General features: G+C 47.4%; 2 protein-coding genes across 4 annotated transcripts in view; one reads left to right on the forward strand and one right to left on the reverse strand.

Annotated features, from left to right (window-relative positions):
- Positions 1 to 2,604, reverse strand: part of HAUS1 (HAUS augmin like complex subunit 1) — a 12,911-nt gene extending 10,307 nt beyond the window's left edge. Inside the window, exons 1-3 of the mRNA XM_018568280.1 lie at positions 2,480 to 2,604; positions 1,241 to 1,415; positions 388 to 523 (exon numbers count right to left, since the gene is read on the reverse strand). Of these exons, the coding sequence (XP_018423782.1) occupies positions 388 to 523; positions 1,241 to 1,415; positions 2,480 to 2,530 (362 nt within the window). The 5' untranslated portion in view covers positions 2,531 to 2,604. The remainder of the gene's footprint in view (positions 1 to 387; positions 524 to 1,240; positions 1,416 to 2,479) is intronic.
- A 5,681-nt stretch (positions 2,605 to 8,285) lies between these two features.
- Positions 8,286 to 20,729, forward strand: part of ATP5A1 (ATP synthase, H+ transporting, mitochondrial F1 complex, alpha subunit 1, cardiac muscle) — a 14,485-nt gene continuing 2,041 nt past the window's right edge. The window contains exons 1-11 of one of the 3 annotated variants that reach the window (XM_018568275.1): positions 8,286 to 8,465; positions 11,956 to 12,034; positions 13,704 to 13,873; positions 15,403 to 15,576; positions 16,215 to 16,381; positions 16,521 to 16,669; positions 17,561 to 17,712; positions 18,871 to 19,095; positions 19,181 to 19,288; positions 20,110 to 20,254; positions 20,353 to 20,503. In XM_018568275.1, the coding sequence (XP_018423777.1) occupies positions 8,406 to 8,465; positions 11,956 to 12,034; positions 13,704 to 13,873; positions 15,403 to 15,576; positions 16,215 to 16,381; positions 16,521 to 16,669; positions 17,561 to 17,712; positions 18,871 to 19,095; positions 19,181 to 19,288; positions 20,110 to 20,254; positions 20,353 to 20,503 (1,580 nt within the window). In that variant the 5' untranslated portion in view covers positions 8,286 to 8,405. Of the gene's footprint in view, positions 8,466 to 11,955; positions 12,035 to 13,703; positions 13,874 to 15,402; positions 15,592 to 16,214; positions 16,382 to 16,520; positions 16,670 to 17,560; positions 17,713 to 18,870; positions 19,096 to 19,180; positions 19,289 to 20,109; positions 20,255 to 20,352; positions 20,508 to 20,729 lie in introns of those variants that run through there. The other 2 variants (XM_018568277.1, XM_018568276.1) reach the window with 2 other exon arrangements.

The raw sequence follows: 20,729 nt of genomic DNA on the forward strand, positions 1-20,729 counted from the left end.
TTTTTTTCTTTCCAAATCCAGCTCCTGAGCAGCTTTTAAAGTGCGTTTTGTTCTGCACACACTTGCACATTGGTCAGGCGCTGCCATGCGCTGCTTTGACCGAAATACTGAAAGTCACATTTGGGCTTCACCTTCCCAAAGACTTCACATGCTACCTCCGTACAGACCACACAGACCACACAGACCACACTTCTTCATCCATCACCTGTGCACAGAAAACCTCGGTTACATTTCATCCTTCACTCCTCATCAGGCTTCTACCCCTAAAGCCACTTGTATACAGTATTGTGGTAGAGGGGCTCTAGATTGGGTATAAGAAAGCTTGCACTGCATTTAGGAGGCCCCCGTACTTTGCTGGATGGAGACCCAGACGGGGTCCGGTCATACCTGGTAAGTGAAGAGTCCTTTATCTCCAGCGCCTGGCAACTGTCAACAAGCTGGTTTAAATATGTATTCCCCATACGAGAGAGGTTGGTGTAGGATGGACCCAGACTGTCCGAGAGCAGCTCCTGCAGGTAAGCGGCTGCAAGAAAAAGACATCATCACATTTGTGACATACACAAAACAAGGGGGGCAATCTACTAATACCGGAGCAGAGAGAATCCGGAGCGCATGGCAACCAATCAGCTTCTAGCTTTCATTTTCAAAGCTTAACAAGTCCTTCTGCTGCGGTGGATGATGGGAGTTACAGTCTCTCCAATCACAGATCCCATCAAAAGATCTGTGAATGGATGATGGTGTGCGTGCGTGTGTGTTGAGACGTGGCCACAAAGGTAACGTAAGCCTTTTCAAATGACACTAAACCCCCAAAATGCATTCATGACCCTTAACTAGTAACAACAATGTATCTTATTTGTGTGTCACTCGGCTGTAGAGCCTCCAACCATCTCTGAATTAGGTCCCGGCTGCAGCAGTCTCAGTATATAGCGAGCAATAGCTGAGTTCTTTCAAATAAGATACATGTGGGGGGAATTTATCAAAACTGGAGCAGAGGTGCACAGCAACCAATCAGCTTCTCTCTTCAGTTTGTTCAGTTAAGAGTTTGAAATGAAAGAGAGAAGCCGATTGGTTGCCATGCACCGCTGCTCCAGTTTTGATAAATTCCCCCCATTGCAGTTCATAGTTAAGACACGTGAATGGATTTGATAAGATTGAACTCCGGAGTGTAGTGTCCCTTTAAGACATGTTACGTCCGCTCACTGTATAATATGCGTGACCTCTAAAAAAACCATCCAATCACCTTCAGCTTTTATCTCGGCCGTCTTCATCTTCTGATCCTCGACGACGAGAGTCAGATCCTTATCCCGCGTCTCGTTCCACTCCGCTAACTGACACAAGAGCTCCACGGTCCGCGTGTTCACCTCGTAGGGAGGCGGAGCTTTGTCACCGAACATCTTCTTCAGCCATGTGATAATCTGCAGAGGGGAAAAAAAAGAAAAACACAGACATGAACTTAACAAGGTTCCTCTAAGTCAGGGGACCCTCCGGCCCTCCAGCTGGGTTGAAACTACAAATCCCATGATGCATCTGTTTCTGGGAGTCATGGCTGTGAGAATCTTGCAATGCCCCATCAGATTTGTAGTTCCACAACAGCTGGACGGCCACTGGTTTGCCCACCCTCTGCCCTAAGTCTTCCGGGGTGCCAGTTCACAACACAGGTTGTTGGATTGCGCCGGGGGGAAAAGATTGAACGTTTCATTATAACACAGCAAAGCCACACAGAAGCTCCTCCTCATGAGGAGTGGTCTCAGGAGGCCACACCTCTTTCAATTTCAAAAGTGATACAATGTTTCGAATGTAAGGGAAATATGAAGTGTGTCATGTGACCCGTTACCACCCAACACTCTGGAATTTGAACGTGAGCAACAATGTAACAATGGTGAGAAAGATACATATCAAGGTTCTGATCACACAACACATCACATGGGGTAATAAGAAAGACCCGGATTACCGGCATCTAAACCATTTTTGATAAAAGGAAACTGATCTTCAGCTCATTGTCTTAACGTAGAACGGAGGCCAAACTTATTTTTTGTAGTTCTGGATAAAGTAAGGGAGGGGTATAAGCCCTGTCACCCTTTTTTGCCATCTGTGTCCCACCAGGGAGATTTCCCTTCACTTCCTGTAGTAAAGGCCACTCACTGCTGCTCTCTCTCCTTGTGCAGGGTGAATGGTCTTGTCTCCACCCCCTCATGTAATAAAGACTGCTTACTGTTGCTCTTTCTCCTTGTGCAGGGTGACTGGTCTTGTCCCCACCCCCTTTGTAGTTTTCTGGCAGCCTGCAGTAGGTGGGGCCTCCTGAGCCCCTCCCACATTTGATGACGTCACTACTACTTTTACAAGGTAATATAGTCCCCAATAAACATATAACAGAACTATGGGCATAACTTTTTATATTACAGGAAGAACTCTATGTGGTGTTCTGTGCAGTTTGGAAGTGGTGAGGGACGTAATGGAGGAATAACCCTCCTTGACGTACCAGGCCGGCCTGCTGAGGCAGCGCGGTGTCCGCCCGGACTGACTGCATCATTCCCGGTGGCTGAGCGGAGCCTGCGAACAACTCGTCACTCCCGCTCAGCAACAGACTCCGCCCACTGCGCGCTTCTTTACACTCAGCTTTATTGACAAGCAAACACAAGAGCGGGAGAAGGGCAGCTGCCAGGCGGCTTCCGGGAGAGGGGCGGGATCGTGATGTGATTCACCGGCCAGCGCTGCCCTTGTGCGGGTTCAGTTCCTGACAAGTGAACTTTTTCCGCTCCACAGACATGGGGAGGAGAAATAAGGGGGGAGCTTTCAAAATCAGCTCCTTTAGAGGTCAGACAGAGACCCCCCCAAAAATATGCAAACGTAAAGTGTCTGTAAACTCAAGTTGCAAAAATTAAAGGCACAGTCCACTTTTCAGACCATATTTCATGTCATACTTATAGTTTAGGGTGAAACATGGAAAGGTTCCGTGAATGAAAGACTACAAGTCCCATGTGCCACCACGGGAGAGGGACTCATAGATCTAAATGGAGCACAAGCACGTTGACACCATTGATAACTTTTTTTTTTTTGCAATGGAAAAAACAATGACGAGCAACAGGAGGCGTCTAGCCTCATTCATTGCTAGGATGCAGGGGGCTTTATGCTGCTTGGTGTCCTTCGTTACTGGTGTGCAGACATCTCCTCGCCATCCAGTGTCCATTGTTGCTAGAATGCAGTCATCTCAATGCCATCCAGTGTCCATTGTTGCCAGGATGCAGACGTCTCAATGCCACCCAGTGTCCATTGTTGCCAGGATGCAGACGTCTCAATGCCACCAGCATCTTTTGTTTCTAGGATGCAGACGTCTCCATGCAGCGCAGCGTCCTTCGTTGTTAGGATGCAGACGTCTACTTGCTGCCGTCGCCTTTTTTTTCTAGGATGCAGACATCTCCATGACGCTCAGCGTCCTTTGTTGCTAGGATGCAGACATCTCCTTGCCACCAAGCATCCTTTGTTGCTAGGATGCAGACATCTCCATGCCGCCCATTGTCCCTTGTTGCCAGGATGCAGACGTCTACTTGCCACCCAGCGTCCTTTGTTTCTAGGATGCAGACATCTCCATGCCGCCCAGTGTCCTATGTTGCTAGGATGCAGACATCTCCATGCCGCCCAGTGTCCCTTGTTGCCAGGATGCAGACGTCTACTTGCCACCCAGCGTCCTTTGTTTCTAGGATGCAGACATCTCCATGCCGCCGAGCGTCCTTCGTTGTTAGGATGCAGACGTCTACTTGCCGCTGCCGTCCTTTGTTGCTAGGATGCAGACGTCTATTTGACGCCGGCATCTTTTGTTTCTAGGATGCAGACATCTCAATGCTGCCCAGCGTCCTTTGTTTCTAGGATGCAGACATCTCCTTGCCACGCAGCATCCTTTGTTGCTAGGATACAGATGTCTCCATGCCACCCAGTGTCCCTTGTTGCCAGGATACAGACATGGACAAGTGTTAGGGATTTGGAATTTCATTTTCACTAGGTAAGATGAAGTTCCACTAGAAAAAGGGCCTATGCAATCCTTTATGAGTACCCTTTCAGGAGAAGATGTTCTCCATATGGGAGGAAGAGTTATTTGGGAGTTTCCTCTACAACAGAGGCTAACTGAGCACCAGAGTTACCAAAATGTACACCTTACTGGAGGAACCTTGTTGGGCCACTTTGTTGGAGAAGTTTCTGGTTGATTCCAAAATGACTGTTGGCAATTGTTCCCTTCTGCAATAAAGTTTTTGATTTCTGCTGGCTGAGGAAGGTGACCATGTGCTGGGACAGAAGCTTGCCCTAGTACAGGGGTCCTCAAACTTTTTAAACATGGGGCCAGTTCACTGTCCTTCAGACATTGCTGGGGGCCGGTTCATAGTTTGAAAAACCGCGCCCCCTCCCATACCAGAACAAAAGTTTTTTTTTTACATTATGTTAGGAAACATTTATTATCACCCAATTTTTTGGTAAAATATAAAAGAGGGGTCACGTCCGGTAAATAGACACCAAACATGTCAAGCATACAAATTGCGCGCACTCGCAAAAAAACACCACAGCCAAAATTGACCATAGGCGACGCTTTAAAAGCTTTTACCGCTCATCAGTTTAGTGTTATCAGTGATTGATGACCCTAAAATTATTGCTCTCACTGCGACGTTCGCGGTGATATGTAACATGTGCGGCGTAATGAGCGCAATTGTCGTTTTCGCAGGTATGAGCACTTGACGCATGTTTGCATGCGTGTATGTATGGGTGGGGACTTTAAAAAAAAAAAAATTGTTTTTGTAATTCTTTTTTATGTGTAACTTTAAAACATTTTTTGGGAAACTTTAATATTTTTTTTCACCTAACTTTATTGCTATCACATAGGGGGCTAAGAAACCCCTCCTATGTGATAGCAAAATATGTGACAGGTCCTCTTTATTGAGACATCAGGGGTCTCCAAGACCCCTAATGTCACCTAGGACCCCCGAAGAAGCTGATGAAGCGGAGGTCTGCTTCATCAGCTTCTCTCCAGCGTCTAAAGCTTGAGAGCGACACAAGAATGCGGAAGTGATGTAATATACATCACTTCCGCAACACTGGAGAGGGGACCGGAGGGAGATCGTGTACCGACCTCCCTCTGATCCCCTGTCAGAGTGGCACTGTGCTGGTTGATCAGCGTGACAACGAGAGGGGGGGCCGCGGAGGGAGGGGGGGACACGGGCCGACCGCCCTTACAAGCGATACCCTTGTATGTTAACAGGCATCTCCGCCTGTTTTTAAATTGGCTGTATTTCCCGCTTGCGCGCGGCGCGCTAGTGGGCGTGGCTGATCTAGGGATATCATGGAGTAACTTCAGCCTGAATATGGAGCCTGAGGAGCTGGGAAGACATTGGGTCCTGGCCTGAAGTATGGTCATTTCTCCCCATTGATATGGTAGCTCCAACATCCAGTACCTTACAGTCAGGAGCTGAATTCACAGACTGCCGGTTCAGGTTAAAGGTTCTCTATCACTGAAGACTGTTTGACCTCTTTCTGTAGTCTGCAAGTCCATGAGTGTCCTGTGTCCTAGCCCACCCTCCCAAAGCTCTTAAATAAATTGCGTGCAAGTAAAACATTAACAGCGAGGAAGTCAGTTAATCAGTCACCACTGGCGGGTTGGTGAGTACTTTGGGGCATCTATGAAACCTCGTACCCTAGACAGGCTAGGAGAGCCCAATTTATGAAGCGAACCCTTCAGGGGGTACCTAGCGATCTTTTACACTTTTAACCAAACCAGGCTGGACATTTCTCTGATATGGGCTGAGGCAATGGAAATAGAAAGATGCTCCACACCAAAGTGGGCTCTGTTGATGAGGAGAGGAGTGGTGTGCCCGATGTCCACTATGTGTCCTAGGAAAAGGTAAAAGGGCACTCATGGGCTCTGCCTGGATGACACCGAGCCCAGAGTTGTGTCCTTTTTGGGGAGCCAGTACCCAGCATCTGGATTTGTCCTTGGTGAAGGAGCTCCCCTCCAACCGGATGTCCCAAGGCCGGGTGTCACCCGGTCTCTAGAACAGTCATCACGCATGTGCAGCCACTAGTTGATGCCTACCCGGCTGCCATGTTGGTGATGGACGCCGGCAGAGAGAGGAGGGGATGTTCACCCGGCGGGATGAGGGATGCTGCCGGGTCCCCTCCTCTCTCCTGACACTGTCGGGCTCTCAGTCCATGACCAAGTGCCTGACCTTTTAGAGGGGGTGACACTAAAATGACTGTCAGTCATTTAGGTGTCACCCCTGCAATGGTGTCACCCGGGTGCGGGCCGCACCCCCCTTGTGATGCCACTGCCTCCAATGTCTGTCCCTGTGGTAAGAGAGTATTTTGTGAGCCCCATGTTTAGGTCCCTGACCACTTAAAAAAATAACTCTTATCTGGCACACAGCTTCAACTTCCAACGATTATTGAAGTTCCATACAACAGCTCACATGGTCATCCTGACCACTTGTAACTGAGAAGAGCCCTGAAGTTACTAGGAGTGTAACTGCCAGCACATCTACTTTATATTCACAGTGCAGGTAGACATCTATGAGGCTGAAACGCCTAGGCACTCTTGTAATGGGGTGTTATTTACAAGAGGTCGGGTCCTGGCACTTGGTTACGCCTCCTTCCCCCTGGCGTGCACGGCAGGGTGATGCTGTGGGGGGCACAGTGTCCCGGCATTCACTCGCTGCACAGAGTACTAGGTGGTCACATGACTGCTGCTGTGCTCTGGGCACTCGGGAGCCAAGCGGAAGAATGATTTGTCCTCTGTAGACATCTAATCTGCGGAAAAATTCGGTTTGTTTCGGATATTTTGTTATTTCAGGATTCGGATCCAAAATTCAATTCTGTTCGGGTTTTGGATTCGGAGGAAATCCGAATTTTCCTTAGTTTCGGATGAGTTTATAACTATTAGTTGTAAATACCACAGAAAACCATATACAGATATCAATACTAAAGCTGAATATCCCAGAACGTGGATGGCATTCGGGATCCGAATTTCTGAATTGTATTCGAGAGCTCCCGAATGCCATTCGGGTCTGGGAGCCATATACAGATATTACTAAAGCTGAGGCTCCCGTGGTAACGTGGTGCTACCCCTCAGGGAACCGCTACCTGGGTGTAGGTGCATCATACATGTATGTAGTGAGAGAATGTGGTTGTGGTACTGGGCCTCGGGCCACCTGTAACCAGCTAGACCAGGGGTGGGCAAACTCTGTCCCTCCCAGCTGTTGTGGAACTACAAGTCCCATGAGGCATTGCAAGATTCTCACAGCCACAGAAATTACCTCCAGAGACAGATGCATGATGGAAATTTGTGGGTTCACCCAGGGGCGTCCTGAGGTCGGGTGTCACCCGGTCTCTAGACCGAACCACTGGGTTCACCACAGCTGGAGGGCCGGAGTTTGCCCACCCCTGAGCTAGACCATAAAGGCCACACAGATGGTAATGTGTGTGCCAGCCACACAGGAAAGCTGGCCTTGCCCTCATGCTAGACCAGGGGTGGGCAAACTCCAACCCTCCAGCTGTTGTGGAACTACAAATCTCATGAGGCATTGTAAGATTCTTCTCTTTGATTTCTTTAAAAAGTAGAAAAACCCTTGTCCCCTGCCTGCTATAGAGAAGGACCCTTGTCCCCCTTGTAGAAGCAGTGGCCTCTCCGCAGAAGCCTGACACACCTCTTTCTGACTACTCAGCCAGAGCTCTCCAATCAGCAGGGAGAATAAGGTTTGCTATAGGTCTGACTCAGCAGGGGGCATATCAGACCTCTGCAGAGAGACCACTGCTTCCAAACAGGGAGCAAGAGATTCCATGCTGCAGCTGCTGCCTTTAACCTTTGTTGTTTACGATTTGTAAGACAGCTCAATGCATCTGTTTTCAAGTGGTGACATGACCGCCTGGCTCTGACTGCTGTGTCTCTGTGCGCCTGGTGGGAGGAAACTTTCTGCCCATTTCAACAACACCTAGAGCAGGGGTAGCCAAACTTTGGGCCTTCAACTGTGGCAAAACTACAAATCCCACCATGGCTCCAATTTTGGAAGTCATGGGTGTGGCTGTCAAGAGCCTTGCAATGCCTCATGTGACTTGTAGTTCCACCAAAGTTGCACTAGAACAACTTTACTTTGGTTGGCATGCTATTCCGTGACGTCATGACATCGCCCCCTTTTCCTGTCAGCCTCGTCGATGCGCTCTTGTCATTCTCCTCTACGTCCTTGTCCACGGTTCAATAAAGTTACGAGTAAAAAAGAAAAAAAAATACGGCGGTGGGCGGTGCCTCTCGGTGGGCGGGAGTGACCTTCCCTTCACAAGCGCGTCGCCGGGCCGCCATCTTCTCAGTCTGCGCGGACAGGCGGACACAGGAAAAAGACTGCTCAGCTCACACCTCGCCGCCTCCACCGGGAAACATGCTGTCAGTCCGCGTAGCCGCCACCCTCGCCCGCTCCCTGCCCCGGCAGGCCGGTCTGGTACGTCCGCGGGGTGCATTCCTCCGCTTTTCTTTCTCTTTTTGTCTTTTCCAGCCTGCGGCGGCCTGCAGCTTCCTCGTCCCCCCTGCACTTCCACTGGGCCGCCTGCCCCACACCGAGGCCTGCTCCTCACCCCTGGGGCCTATCTGCATCCACAGACCGTGTGAGGAGAGCCCTCAGGCCGTGCTGGCGAGGCCGCTGCCTGAGGTGATGGTGCAGGCCCGTCGTGTCCTGTGAAGGTCAATGGCGGCTCGATGTCACTGTCACCGCCAGAGAGGAGCCGCTTCCTCCTCTACACGTGTAAGGTGACCTGAGGGACAGCCGGGACCGGTCACCTTCTTCTGAATAGAAGTCTATAGAGGAAGGGGTGATGAGGTGGCCTGTCACCCTTCAGGACTCCCTGTCCTTCCTTGCCTGCCCTTCCCTGCATGCAGCTCCACAGCAAGGCCAGCAGCCAAGGGTATTAGTCCCTGCCTAATGATACAGATTCAGATTCCGGTACTAATGGGTCTGATCACCAGTGCAATGTATTATGCAAAAAAAAAAATCTCAATTTATCTTTTTAAATTGCATAGACTTTGATTCTTTTTCTTTTTCTTGCAAGACATTCTACTACTTCTGGATTGCTTGCTGTACTTCCCAGCATGGTGTGCGTGTATATAAAGCCTTTTTTTTTTTTCCTGGTCGCTGAAGGACTTTTAGTACATTAATGTAAGACTTACCCGGAGTGAATCAGCTGAGCAATGACTGCAGAACCTAGGGCTGTGGTGAAACTGTGAATCCCATTACCCCTCTGCCTTGGGGGTCATGCCTTTGGCTGTTAGTACTGCAATCCCTCATGGGACTTGTAGTTCCATCTGTGGTGACACTACAAATCTCTACCCCCTCTGCCTCTTGGGGTCATGCCTGTGGCTGTTAGTCTTGCAATGCATCGTGGGATTTGAAGATTTGTAGTGTTACCACAGATGGAACTACAAGTCCCATGAGTCATTGCAACGCTGACAGCCACAGGTATGACCCCCCCCCCAGAAGCACAGCTGTAACTACTTAACCCTCTACCTTTGGGGGTCATGCCTATGGCTGTCAGTCTTCCAAAGCCTCATGGGAATTTCTGTTTCAGCTGTGGTGACACTACAAATCTCAATCGCCCCTTCTGCCTTTTTGGAGGTCATGTCTGTGGCTGTCAGTCCTGCAATGCCTCATGGGATTTGGGAGATTTGTAGTGTCCCCACAGCTGGAACTACAAGTCCCATGAGGTATTGCAAGAGTGACAGCCATAGGAGTCAGAGGGGGTGGTTTGCAGTTTTGCTGCAACTACAACATCCCTCTGCTTCTGGGGGTCATGTCTGTGGCTGTCAGTATTGCAATGCTTCATGGGACTTGTAGTTCCAGACTGACAACCACAGGTATAACTCCCAGAGGTAAAGGGGTTGGTAGTGTCACCACAGCTGGTGTTTTGCTGTTTGTTGCTCATCTGATTTAACTTGGGGTGATTCCAGGCAATTCAGTCTTCTATGCATCTAGAAGTCGTGTTTTAGGAAAGTGCAGGGCATTTGTGCACATTTGAGGGCCACGGATTTCAGTGGATTCCTGTACGCACAACAAATGTGTAAAAGTAGTGCATGTAGCAAAATTTGCGATATGCTTTGTTTTATTGGGGGGAGAAAGTGCACAATTTACCGACCACGATTTGGGATGCAGTTAGCTGGTGGCGCAGGAAGCATTTTTTGCGTTTGGTGCGTTTTAAATGTGCTACAGTGCATTTTTGCCAATACTCGGGTGTGACTGGGCCTCATCCTCGGTGTAATCGGCCATTTGCCCCCTGTGCTCTGCAGATGTCCTGCTGAGATACATATAGATGTCTTCACTAACATTGTAACTGTTCTCTGACAGTAATATTACACAGGGAGTTCTCCGGGACTGCTTGTGATATAAATGTACTCGGTGTATCACTAGGTGACACCTTTTCCATTCAGTTTTGCACATCGGGTAAAAGTTGGACCTTTTGTCAGGTTTTTATTTCAGTTTCTGAACAAATGACATTTGGAGGGCATTAATCAAAACTGGAACAGACAGAACCTGGAGCAGTTGCCCATGGCAACCAATCAGCAGCTAATATTCCGTTTGCTCAGCCGCACTTGGAAAATGAAAGGTGGAAGCTGATTGGTTACTACTGTGGGCAAATGCTCCAGGTTATGTCTATAAGTTGAACTGGATGGACTTGTCTTTTTGTTCAACCTGACTAACCGTGTAACCATGTCTAGGCATTTATGTTTTTTAATGAATTCCGCGCAGCGACTGTTGGTAAGATGGTGACAGGAAATCTAACATTTTCACTTTCTAAGAGGTGAGGGGATATCCTCTAATGGGGCATGTCTACCAGGAGGGTCGGCTGTCTGAAAGGACCACACCCCCCCTCCATTTTGTGGATATGTCCTCTCACTTCTTGTTGCAGCTATTGGATGGGAAGTAAAGGTGATCTCCCCTATGGGGGGACACAGAGTTAACTGGCAGGGGTTGTAACCCTTCCCTTATCCATATAAAACCCAATTGTTTTGGCTGTATGTTGTGCTGAATAGTACATAGCATGTCGATGATCGAACTCTTGATAGCACATGAAATGTGCTGTACTCACTGTACATCCACTATAAAATGAAGTCTTGTCTTTTTTATTTCTTGACAAGTTTGTGCTGCAGTTTTCTTGTGCCTCCCTTTTTTTGGAATCTTGACAGGAAGGTGGAATTTGATTGGGTGTTGTAAATGTGTCGGGCCCACTGCTGAGGAACCTTCGTTCCCTCTGTCCCGTCAGTGGCTTCCAGGGGTTCTTAGGCCTCATTCACACTACTGCACATATTGTACCATATGCAAATAAATGGCTCCATACTCAGAGCCGCGTATGGAGCCGTATATTTGCGTAGCATAAAAATGTGCAAAAACAGAATGAAACCGAGATTCGCCCGGACAGCGTATTTCTGCGTATTTTTGCATATTTTACGTGCATACGCATGTTTGCATGTGTATTCGGGCGTATGTGTACAGTTCATTCCAATTTCCATTAGAAATGATGCATTCTGGAAATGCAAATAGTGCACGCACATACGCGCATAGACGCTCTTATAGACGTGTATATACGCAATATACAATTTTGCTCTTGCATTGTGTGTGAATGAGGCCTTAGTGCTGAAGTGGGCCATTGCTTCATGTTGCATTGATAATGTATAATAATGATTACTTGGCATGATTGTACAATGCCTTGTGTGCGGAAGACTGTGCGTTGTCTTATGCTGTGTATTGGGCTGGGGTTGTAGCTGAAAGTCAAAGATCTTGTCGTAGGTTGTCTGCTCGTGTCTTGTTCAAGGGCAAAGTTCACAATGTGACTTGATGAGTCTGTCCTTGTAACTGGACTCCTTTTCTGCCTAAAGGGCATCAATATGTCTCATGCTTTTTATATATGAAGATAAATACAATAAAACCTCTTTATGTCCTATAGGTCTCCCAAAAAGCCCTTGGCGCAGCTTTCGTTGCAACTAGGAATATCCATGCATCTGGATCATGGCTGCAGAAGGCTGGTAAGTGCTTCTTCATTCAGATGTCTCAGTTTGTGTGCATAAGATGAGCTTTGCTGGGTGTGTGTGGAGTCGGTTGTCAATGTAGAGTCACCTTCTAGTGACTTTCAGTGTTCACTTTTACACACTCTGCTACAGTTATTATGGTCTGGGCCCCTGACTGCCTGTGGAGGTCAGACAATCTCATATGGCCAACAAATAACAGACGGGTTCAGAATGGGTTTCAGTAGCAGGCTATAAAACGAGTTGATAAACATCTGAGCGTAAAGCTTTCTATGGAGTTTTCTACGTGTATAGGCATGCTTAACTTTTCTAAATATTCCTGAAATAACATGCAGCCTTATATTGGTGTGCAGTAAACGGTAATCTTACCTAATGTCCTCCTTTTCTGATTTGAGGTCTTTAGGTATTTTTTCTGAATTGGTTTGTGGATTAAAGAAATTTCAATAACTTTTATTTTGGTCGTCCCTGTCCCCCAGGAGATTAAGGTCATGTAGCACTTTGGCCTGTCTTTCTATTTCTATGAGCACTCTAGGCTGAGCTTGTGTGGTTGTCGGTCCTGCCCCCCACCATCACCAGTGTTTGACCATGCAGCTGGCAAGGAGAGGAATGACAATACATGTATTTGTCTCCATGAGCTTGTCTGAAGCGAGTGCCATCACTTGGAAGCACAGGGTAGTGTCAGTTCCCCTGTTGCACCCCATCTTTAAGTCATATGTTGGACCCTATTTGATGACCAATCAAACATTTTGGTTTTACATTTGGTTACTGTCAGTTTCACATATTTAGGTCTATATCTAGATTTACATATTTAAATATTTTATAGTATACAATCTGAGACTAAGAATAGGATGGCAGGATAGGGTGGCATCACATAGAAATCTCTAAGCCTGCTAATCTGAAATGTCCATGGCCATTCTATTCCAAAGTAGTCGATTGACCGCTCTACCGTGTTTTCCCCCGAAAATAAGACACTGTCTTATATTTTTTGACTCAAAAAAACACTCTAGGTCTTATTTTCGGGGTAGGTCTTATTTTTTTTTAATGTGTAACAATCCAAAGTTATTGCAAATCCAAATTAAATCATCCAAAATGGCAAAGTTAAGAATAGTGTGATCAGGGCAATCAGGGGTGCCATAGCTTTCCAAGAGCAATTTGATAACCAGAATGAGCGGAGCGCACTTTGACTATAGATTCCTCACAGGCGGGGTGCATTTGGTATCACTCCGCCTGTGACAGGAGTCGGTGCTATAGAGGAAACATCGGCTTATGCGGCTCTGCTCCTTTCGCTGCCGCCTCGCTTCCTCTAGGGCTGGCTTCGTTGGCCCCGCTGATTCTCTCCCGCAGCTCTTCAAGTTCCCCCTTATGCCACCACCGGCCCTGGAAATGGGTCACAACTAGGTCTTATTTTGAGGGTAGGTCTTATATTTTAGCAATTCCCAAAAATAGTACTAGGTCTTAATTTCAGGGTAGGTCTTATTTTCGGGGAAACAGGGTACTGGAGTGTGAGGCTTCAGTATTGTTACTTGTAGCTGCAGGTTTAGTTCTTCAAAAATGGCCTGGTAGATGGTTCCTGAATCAGCAAAGTTCGGATCATGGCTTCGTTTAGCTGGGACTTCTAGAAGTGTTGGCCTTCTCTTTTGCTTTACTGAAAGCCTATTATATTTTGCAGGTACTGCTGAGGTGTCCTCCATCCTTGAGGAACGCATCCTTGGTGCAGACACCACCACTGAACTAGAGGAGACTGGCCGAGTGCTTTCCATTGGTGATGGTATTGCCCGTGTCTATGGTCTTAGGAATGTCCAGGCTGAAGAGATGGTGGAATTCTCCTCAGGATTGAAGGTACATAATCTGTAGTTTGGGGTCTTTCTTATGAATAGAACTCAAGTGTTTGTGTTTTTTAGCAGGTTAAAACAACCCTCATTGATGTCATGAAATGATGTCATACACATTTACAGCATTAGGACTGACCAATGCATAAGTTGTAATATAGTGGGACAAGATTGACTGACATGAGCCAGCTTTTCTTTGCGGACGCATGTGCAGTTTCTTGTTTGGGGCAGTGGTAATTTTGCCACCAGTGGGGAATGTATCTGTGACGAGCATGCATGGCTGGTGAGATTGACCCTCCAGCACACAGGTCATGTCCATTACACCTCAGTAACAAACCCAACACAAATGTACTCACCTTAACCTCTGAGGTGACCGTGCCGCCTCCGCTGCAGCGAAGGGTATGTCCCTCAACATGCTTTCCTCCTGTACACTGTATAGAAAGTGATGATTTGGGCACCATAGACCACTGCAGCAGAGTGGGTGGAGGCTTCAGGGACCAGTCTAAAGGTGCCCATACACCTTACGATTATCGGACTAAACTTTTCGTCCGATGATCGAACCGTCGTGCGATTTTCGTACGACGGCCCCATCCTGCCCCGATTATCGCAAGGTTCAATCAGCGGTAGTTAGAAAAAACCACCTGGACGACTTGCGGTCATTGACCGCAATTTTCGTTTGCGCACGCGCAGTGTTAATCGTACGACTTTTGACGGACGGAAACGCCACCAACCATGCGAGCATCGTACGATCGACCAAAGTTTTCAAACATGCTTGACCGTCAAAAGTCGTACGATTGTACAGTACTATCGGTCGGGCACTACATTCACACGTTACGATTGTCGTACGAAAAGTCGATCGCATACGATTATCGTACGATAATCGTAAGGTGTATGGGCACCTTAAGGGCAAGCTGACTCTGAGGATCAAGTGAGTTAAATGCTATCAGATAGTGGGGTTTACAAGCACCTCTTACCCAATGTGACACTAGGGGTCCACTCTATTATTGAAGTGCAGATCACACTGCAATAGCTTATTGCTCATCTTCAGGGTCCAAGCGATGACTGCTCAGGGACCACAAGTGATGCAATGCTGGTCGTTTCCGATCCTCCCACAGCTTCCCTCCAGCGCCTGACATGCCGGTGCCCAGCCCACAGGAGAGGCAGCAGAGCCTGGGAAACGTGGGGGAGCAGACACTTTACAAGCCCGTGGAAGTGATCAGGTGGCAGCTGAGCCGCCAGAATCACTTACATTGTAAAGCTTTACACTCGGTTGGGAGCCTTTTTTTAACGGGCACGCTGCCACGGAAGTAAGCCTTGCATCTCTGGCAGCGAAAGGGTTAACAGATAAAAGCTATGTAAACCCTAACATATTTGCTAAATTTGGAGTTACTTGTAGCAATGTTGCCTTCATGGTTCACCATGGAATTCTTCAACTAGATATTGAATGTCCTTGTTGGCTGTGGTTTCCTTTTGGCCCAAAAAGCCAGGTTATGTGGGCTAGATCCTGACGCTACCTGCTAACTTATTTTTCTTTGCCAGGGTATGTCCTTGAACTTGGAGCCAGACAATGTTGGTGTTGTGGTGTTCGGTAATGACAAGCTCATCAAGGAGGGAGACATTGTGAAGAGAACTGGTGCCATTGTGGATGTACCTGTTGGCGAGGAACTGCTTGGACGTGTTGTAGATGCCCTCGGTAACGCTATTGATGGCAAGGTAACCCAATTTTCAGTCTCATTGTCTCAGATTCATGTTTGTTTCCCAGTAATCTGCCATTGATATGCCCACAATGGCTTTTGCTTTATTACAGCAATTGGGTGTTCCGCATAAAAAGCAGTTTTTTCTCACTGCCTTCAGAATAGGTTTCTTTTGGCAAAATTACATATGGAGTCCTCCCTGTGCGCTTGTCATAAATTCTCTAAAGCTTGGCTTAGTTATGCATCTGGGGCAATCTTTATCCAAACAATTTGGCTGAATGAGCTTTGATATGACATTTCATAAGGCTGGCTCAAACCCATATCATGCTCCTTGATTCTTTCTCTTTCAATGGCTGATGAAAATTGGTAGTTTTCTAAGGGTAACCCTGTCCTCCTGTTGTCATGGCCCATCACCAAAGGGCAGGGATTTTTTGTTATGCAAAAAATGGAAGCTAGTGGCTTTTCATAACAAGCAACTCAGGTTCTTGGGGTACAGAGTGCTCATCGGGCAACTAAGCTGAAGTGCCAGATCCTAGAGATGCCTGCTCTGATGCTAGTAGCAGTTTTTTTTTGGGAGGGTGGGTTTGCAGAGTCTTTAGCCATACTGTCCATATAGTGTGTGTGAAAAGAGTCATTACATTTACATTTTTCCTAAAGGGTCCAATCCAGTCAAAACTCCGCAGAAGAGTGGGTCTGAAGGCCCCTGGCATTATCCCTCGTATTTCTGTGAGGGAGCCCATGCAGACTGGTATCAAGGCTGTGGACAGTCTGGTGCCCATTGGCCGTGGCCAGCGTGAGCTGATTATCGGTGACAGACAGACTGGGTAAGCATAAGATAATACAGATCGCAAAACTGGAGCTCTACTTTAAATATTTTGGGGTTTTCAATGCCCAGTAATCTATACAGGTAAATCATTTTTCAGTTTGTTGATTTGACTTTCCTTTGTGCCAATTGGTTCACAGCAAAACTGCCATTGCTATTGATACCATCATCAACCAGAAGAGGTTTAATGATGCCACTGATGAGAAGAAGAAACTGTACTGTATCTATGTGGCTATCGGTCAGAAGAGATCCACCGTGGCTCAGCTGGTCAAGAGGCTGACTAATTCAGGTATAACATGGCATAAGCTTGCTATAGCTAAAGAGTTTTTGTGCTATATTGTTCACCGGGGCAGCGGGCCTGCATTTGGGACTAAAGATGAAATTCATAGTAGAACTACAGCCTCTGGTGCAGGGGTAGCCAAACTCTGGTTCCCCAGCTGTGGAGGAACTACAAATCCCATGAGATTCTCACAGCCACGAGTCCTGGAGTGATGTATCTTGGGATTTGTAGTTTCACCACAGCTGGAGGGCCAGAGTTTGGCTACCCCTGCTCTGGCTAGTAAGATTTGCATCTCAAGTCCACCTAATACAGCTTCCTGTGATAGGGTGACCGTGCTGCTACACTATTACTGAATTCAGAGCAGTCTCTCCAATCAGCACCTGGCCACACTTGGTCCTACCCACTGCTTTTTGGTTTGATGACATTCTCTGCTGCAGAAATTCTCCCCCTGTAACCTGCAGTGCTGGGGAGTGGGGAAATAGCGTGAGACTTATGAAGGATTTGGCTCAGTCAGGGAAGGTAAAGTGGGATGTTATTTTTCAATCCTGTCATTTTGAATAGGTACAGCAGCCACATCTGAATGTGGCACCTTAATTCCTGCAACAAGAATCCATTGGGTCTTGCCACAGGAATCCCAGATTACCCATTGTGAATCTGCCTTAGATGTACTTTATCTGTATGAGCCAGAATGCCGTAGCGGAAGTCATCTAATGACGTTAACAGTAATGTATAGACCTGATGGACATCCACACCACTCCATAATTTTCAGTAAACTGTCATGCCAAGTGATGGCTGTTGCATGAGGCGGGGGGGGGGGGGGGAGGCGGGGCGGTCACCATCAAATGGATGAAGGCAAAACAAAATTTGCTTTGCATTAACAGTTTGTTTTTTTGCCTGTAGATGCCATGAAATACACAATTGTGGTGTCTGCCACCGCCTCTGACGCTGCTCCCCTGCAGTACCTGGCTCCATACTCTGGCTGCTCTATGGGAGAGTTCTTCAGGGACAACGGGAAACACGCTCTGATCATCTATGACGATTTATCCAAACAGGTATGAAGGTTGCCTAATAGCAAATCTTGCCCCGGGAGCCATTTACTTGGGCAGCAATTGTGTAAATGTTCTTTGGAAGATATGTATGAACCGGGGGAATATGCTCTGCCCCTTTTTTAAGTTGTAGAGTTTTTAAAGACAATATTTTAATATTTTTTTCCTCCGCCTGCACCTTACAAATGGCAACACGGGCTCCCATATTTGTCACTGGTTTCCTCTAATTTGTCCCCTTTTTGATCTTGATTGATGCAACGTGATGTTTGGTAAAGGATCAGTTCACCAAGAGTTCTTATGGGTGCAGAAATTGACTTGGTTGCTACAGTGGCATTCCCTTCAATTTAAAGGGAAGCCAGTGTGGTGGGTGCCTCAAAGATTCTAATAGAATGGAAAAATGTCTTGGAATGTGCCAGTCTTTCTATATAGAGCTAAAGTGGCTTGTTGAGCACTAAGAGGATCTGTACCTATAAATTAGCGATGCCGCCAAACATTCCGGGCCGGAAATGGTAAAACTGCCTCCGCATTGAGCGCCTGCTGCAAGTTTCAGTCTGTTTCCTCCGATCCCTGCCTGTGTCTGCAGAGGCAGCGGGGATCAGAGAACACATGGCTGATCAGCTGCTGGCACCCAGTGGGGAGGCGGGAGGCCAAGCAGAGCCGTGTGGGGAAGAGTAGGTTGTCAGGCGGCAGGGCGATGCAGGGGGAAAGAGTCAGCTCCGGAGTCGGGCAGTCAGGACGGAGAGTAGAGCATAGGCACTTGGTGATTAGTACTACCGGTAATTGCTGAATGTATATAACTGAGGACATGATGAACTTACTATGTCCCCAGTTGTGAATGAACGGGAAGTGCTATATCACGTCCTGTTCATTCATTGTGGACATGGTACTATCTGCTCACTGAGAGCTTCCTTTTCATTAAGTGCTGCGGCTGCAGAAAAAGATTGAGGACTCTGTCAATCTTCTATTTTAAAAGGGAAATATCAGGGGTCTGTATAGATTCCAGATATTTCCCCAAAGCCCCTAACTGTAAAGTGAAAAAAATTAGAGTTTGGGGAAAGTCCTTTTCAGTTGCACCCTGAAATTTTTAATTTTCGGTGTAAAAATGTCATTTTAGTGCATCTCTGTAAATGTTATACATTTGGAATTGGTTGTCTGTTTCTGCAGGCTGTGGCCTACCGTCAAATGTCTCTGCTGCTGCGTCGTCCTCCTGGCCGTGAGGCTTACCCCGGTGATGTGTTCTACCTCCATTCCCGTCTGCTGGAGAGAGCTGCCAAGATGAACGACCATTTTGGAGGAGGCTCTTTGACTGCTCTCCCCGTCATTGAGACCCAGGCCGGTGACGTGTCTGCTTACATCCCAACAAATGTCATCTCCATCACTGATGGACAGGCAAGTGGCTGCTGACTTTCATTTAAGGGAACTTGTTAGTGTATTGCTAACATTTCTTACATTTCCAACATTCTCCTCTTTTTAGATCTTCTTGGAGACTGAACTGTTCTACAAAGGTATCAGACCTGCCATCAACGTCGGTCTGTCCGTGTCCCGTGTAGGTTCTGCTGCCCAGACCAGAGCCATGAAACAGGCAAGTAGAAGTGAACATCTGTCTAGTTTTCACCAACTGGTGGCTTAAGGAGCCTCTTGTACATGATTTCTAAGTTCCCTCCTTTCACATGTTTACCTGGAGCCTTGTTTGATGCCTGAAAGTTGAAATCAGACTTGTAATGGTGTAAGTGAAGGGTAGGGTCAACAGGTGGGTGTCGCCTGTTTGACATGAAGTCCTAAGAGCAAACTGTCTGCAGTTAGGGCTGATTCACACCACAAAGGCTGCGTTCCAGAGCATTCGGCCTCTGGAACACCAGCCAGCTCCCTGCGTTCAGGGGTGGGAGGGGGGTGTGGCGGTGCATTGAAGTCAATGGCACTGCAGCAGCAGCACCCTGCTTGCAGTGCGATCACCCAGAACTCGGGCACGTTAGTGCCTGCGTTCCACTCCAGTGCGATCTTCAAAAATGCTGCAAGATCGCACTGGACAGGAACGCAGGCAATGATATGCCTCTTCCGTGTGCAGGCGATTGCACAGCGGGGAGCATGGCAGCCGTGCCATTGACTTCAATGCACTACAGCGCCCCTAGACGCTGGGTGCTGGCTTGCGTTCCAGTGCATTCCAGAGGCCAAACGCTCTAGAACGCAGCCTTTGTGCTGTGAATTGGCCCTTGGGCTATATGTGTCTGGTCATCTAACTTTGAAAATGAAATCTGAAGACTTTGATGTGCCGTGTCTAAGTTTGTGCATTGCAGCTCTTAGACTAGCAAATCATTGCTTTTTGTGTTGACTTTTCTCTGTAGTAGCAGTTTGGACTCGTGATATGGATTGAACTGTTAGACTGATTCCAGTTTTCATCTATAGGTGGCCGGTACCATGAAGTTGGAGCTGGCTCAGTACCGTGAGGTCGCAGCTTTCGCCCAGTTCGGCTCTGATTTGGATGCTACTACCCAGCAGCTGTTGAACCGTGGTGTGCGTCTGACTGAGCTCCTGAAGCAAGGACAGTACGGTAAGCTGCTGTAGGAAGAACTTGGCCTCGCTATCTGAAGAAATGCACTTCGGGATCTACAATAGTTGTGTGGTTTCTAATCTCTGCTCTTTTTGCAGTTCCCATGGCCATTGAAGAACAGGTAGCAGTTATCTATGCTGGTGTAAGGGGTCATCTGGACAAGATGGATCCAAGCAAGATCACAGCATTCGAGAAGGCTTTCCTGGCTCACGTTAAAAGCCAACATCAGGACTTATTAGATTCCATTAGGTAAAGGTTCTCATTTAATGTTCAGGAGTTTGGGTACCATGTTTCCCCAGAATGAGTCCACAATGACCCTAAAGAACCTCCTTTTACAGTAGTTTGTTCAGAACGCCAATGCTGTTTGATAAATTGCAGGAAAATGCACTACATGCATGGGAAATGGGTCTTATTGCCCACCATGCTAACGAGTGCTTACAAAAGGATTACATTTTGAGATTTTCCCTTTTTTTTT

This window comes from Nanorana parkeri, unplaced genomic scaffold (assembly GCF_000935625.1).
Source record: "Nanorana parkeri isolate BGI_ZX_2015 unplaced genomic scaffold, ASM93562v1 scaffold1166, whole genome shotgun sequence".
Classification (NCBI taxonomy): Eukaryota; Metazoa; Chordata; class Amphibia; order Anura; family Dicroglossidae; genus Nanorana; species Nanorana parkeri.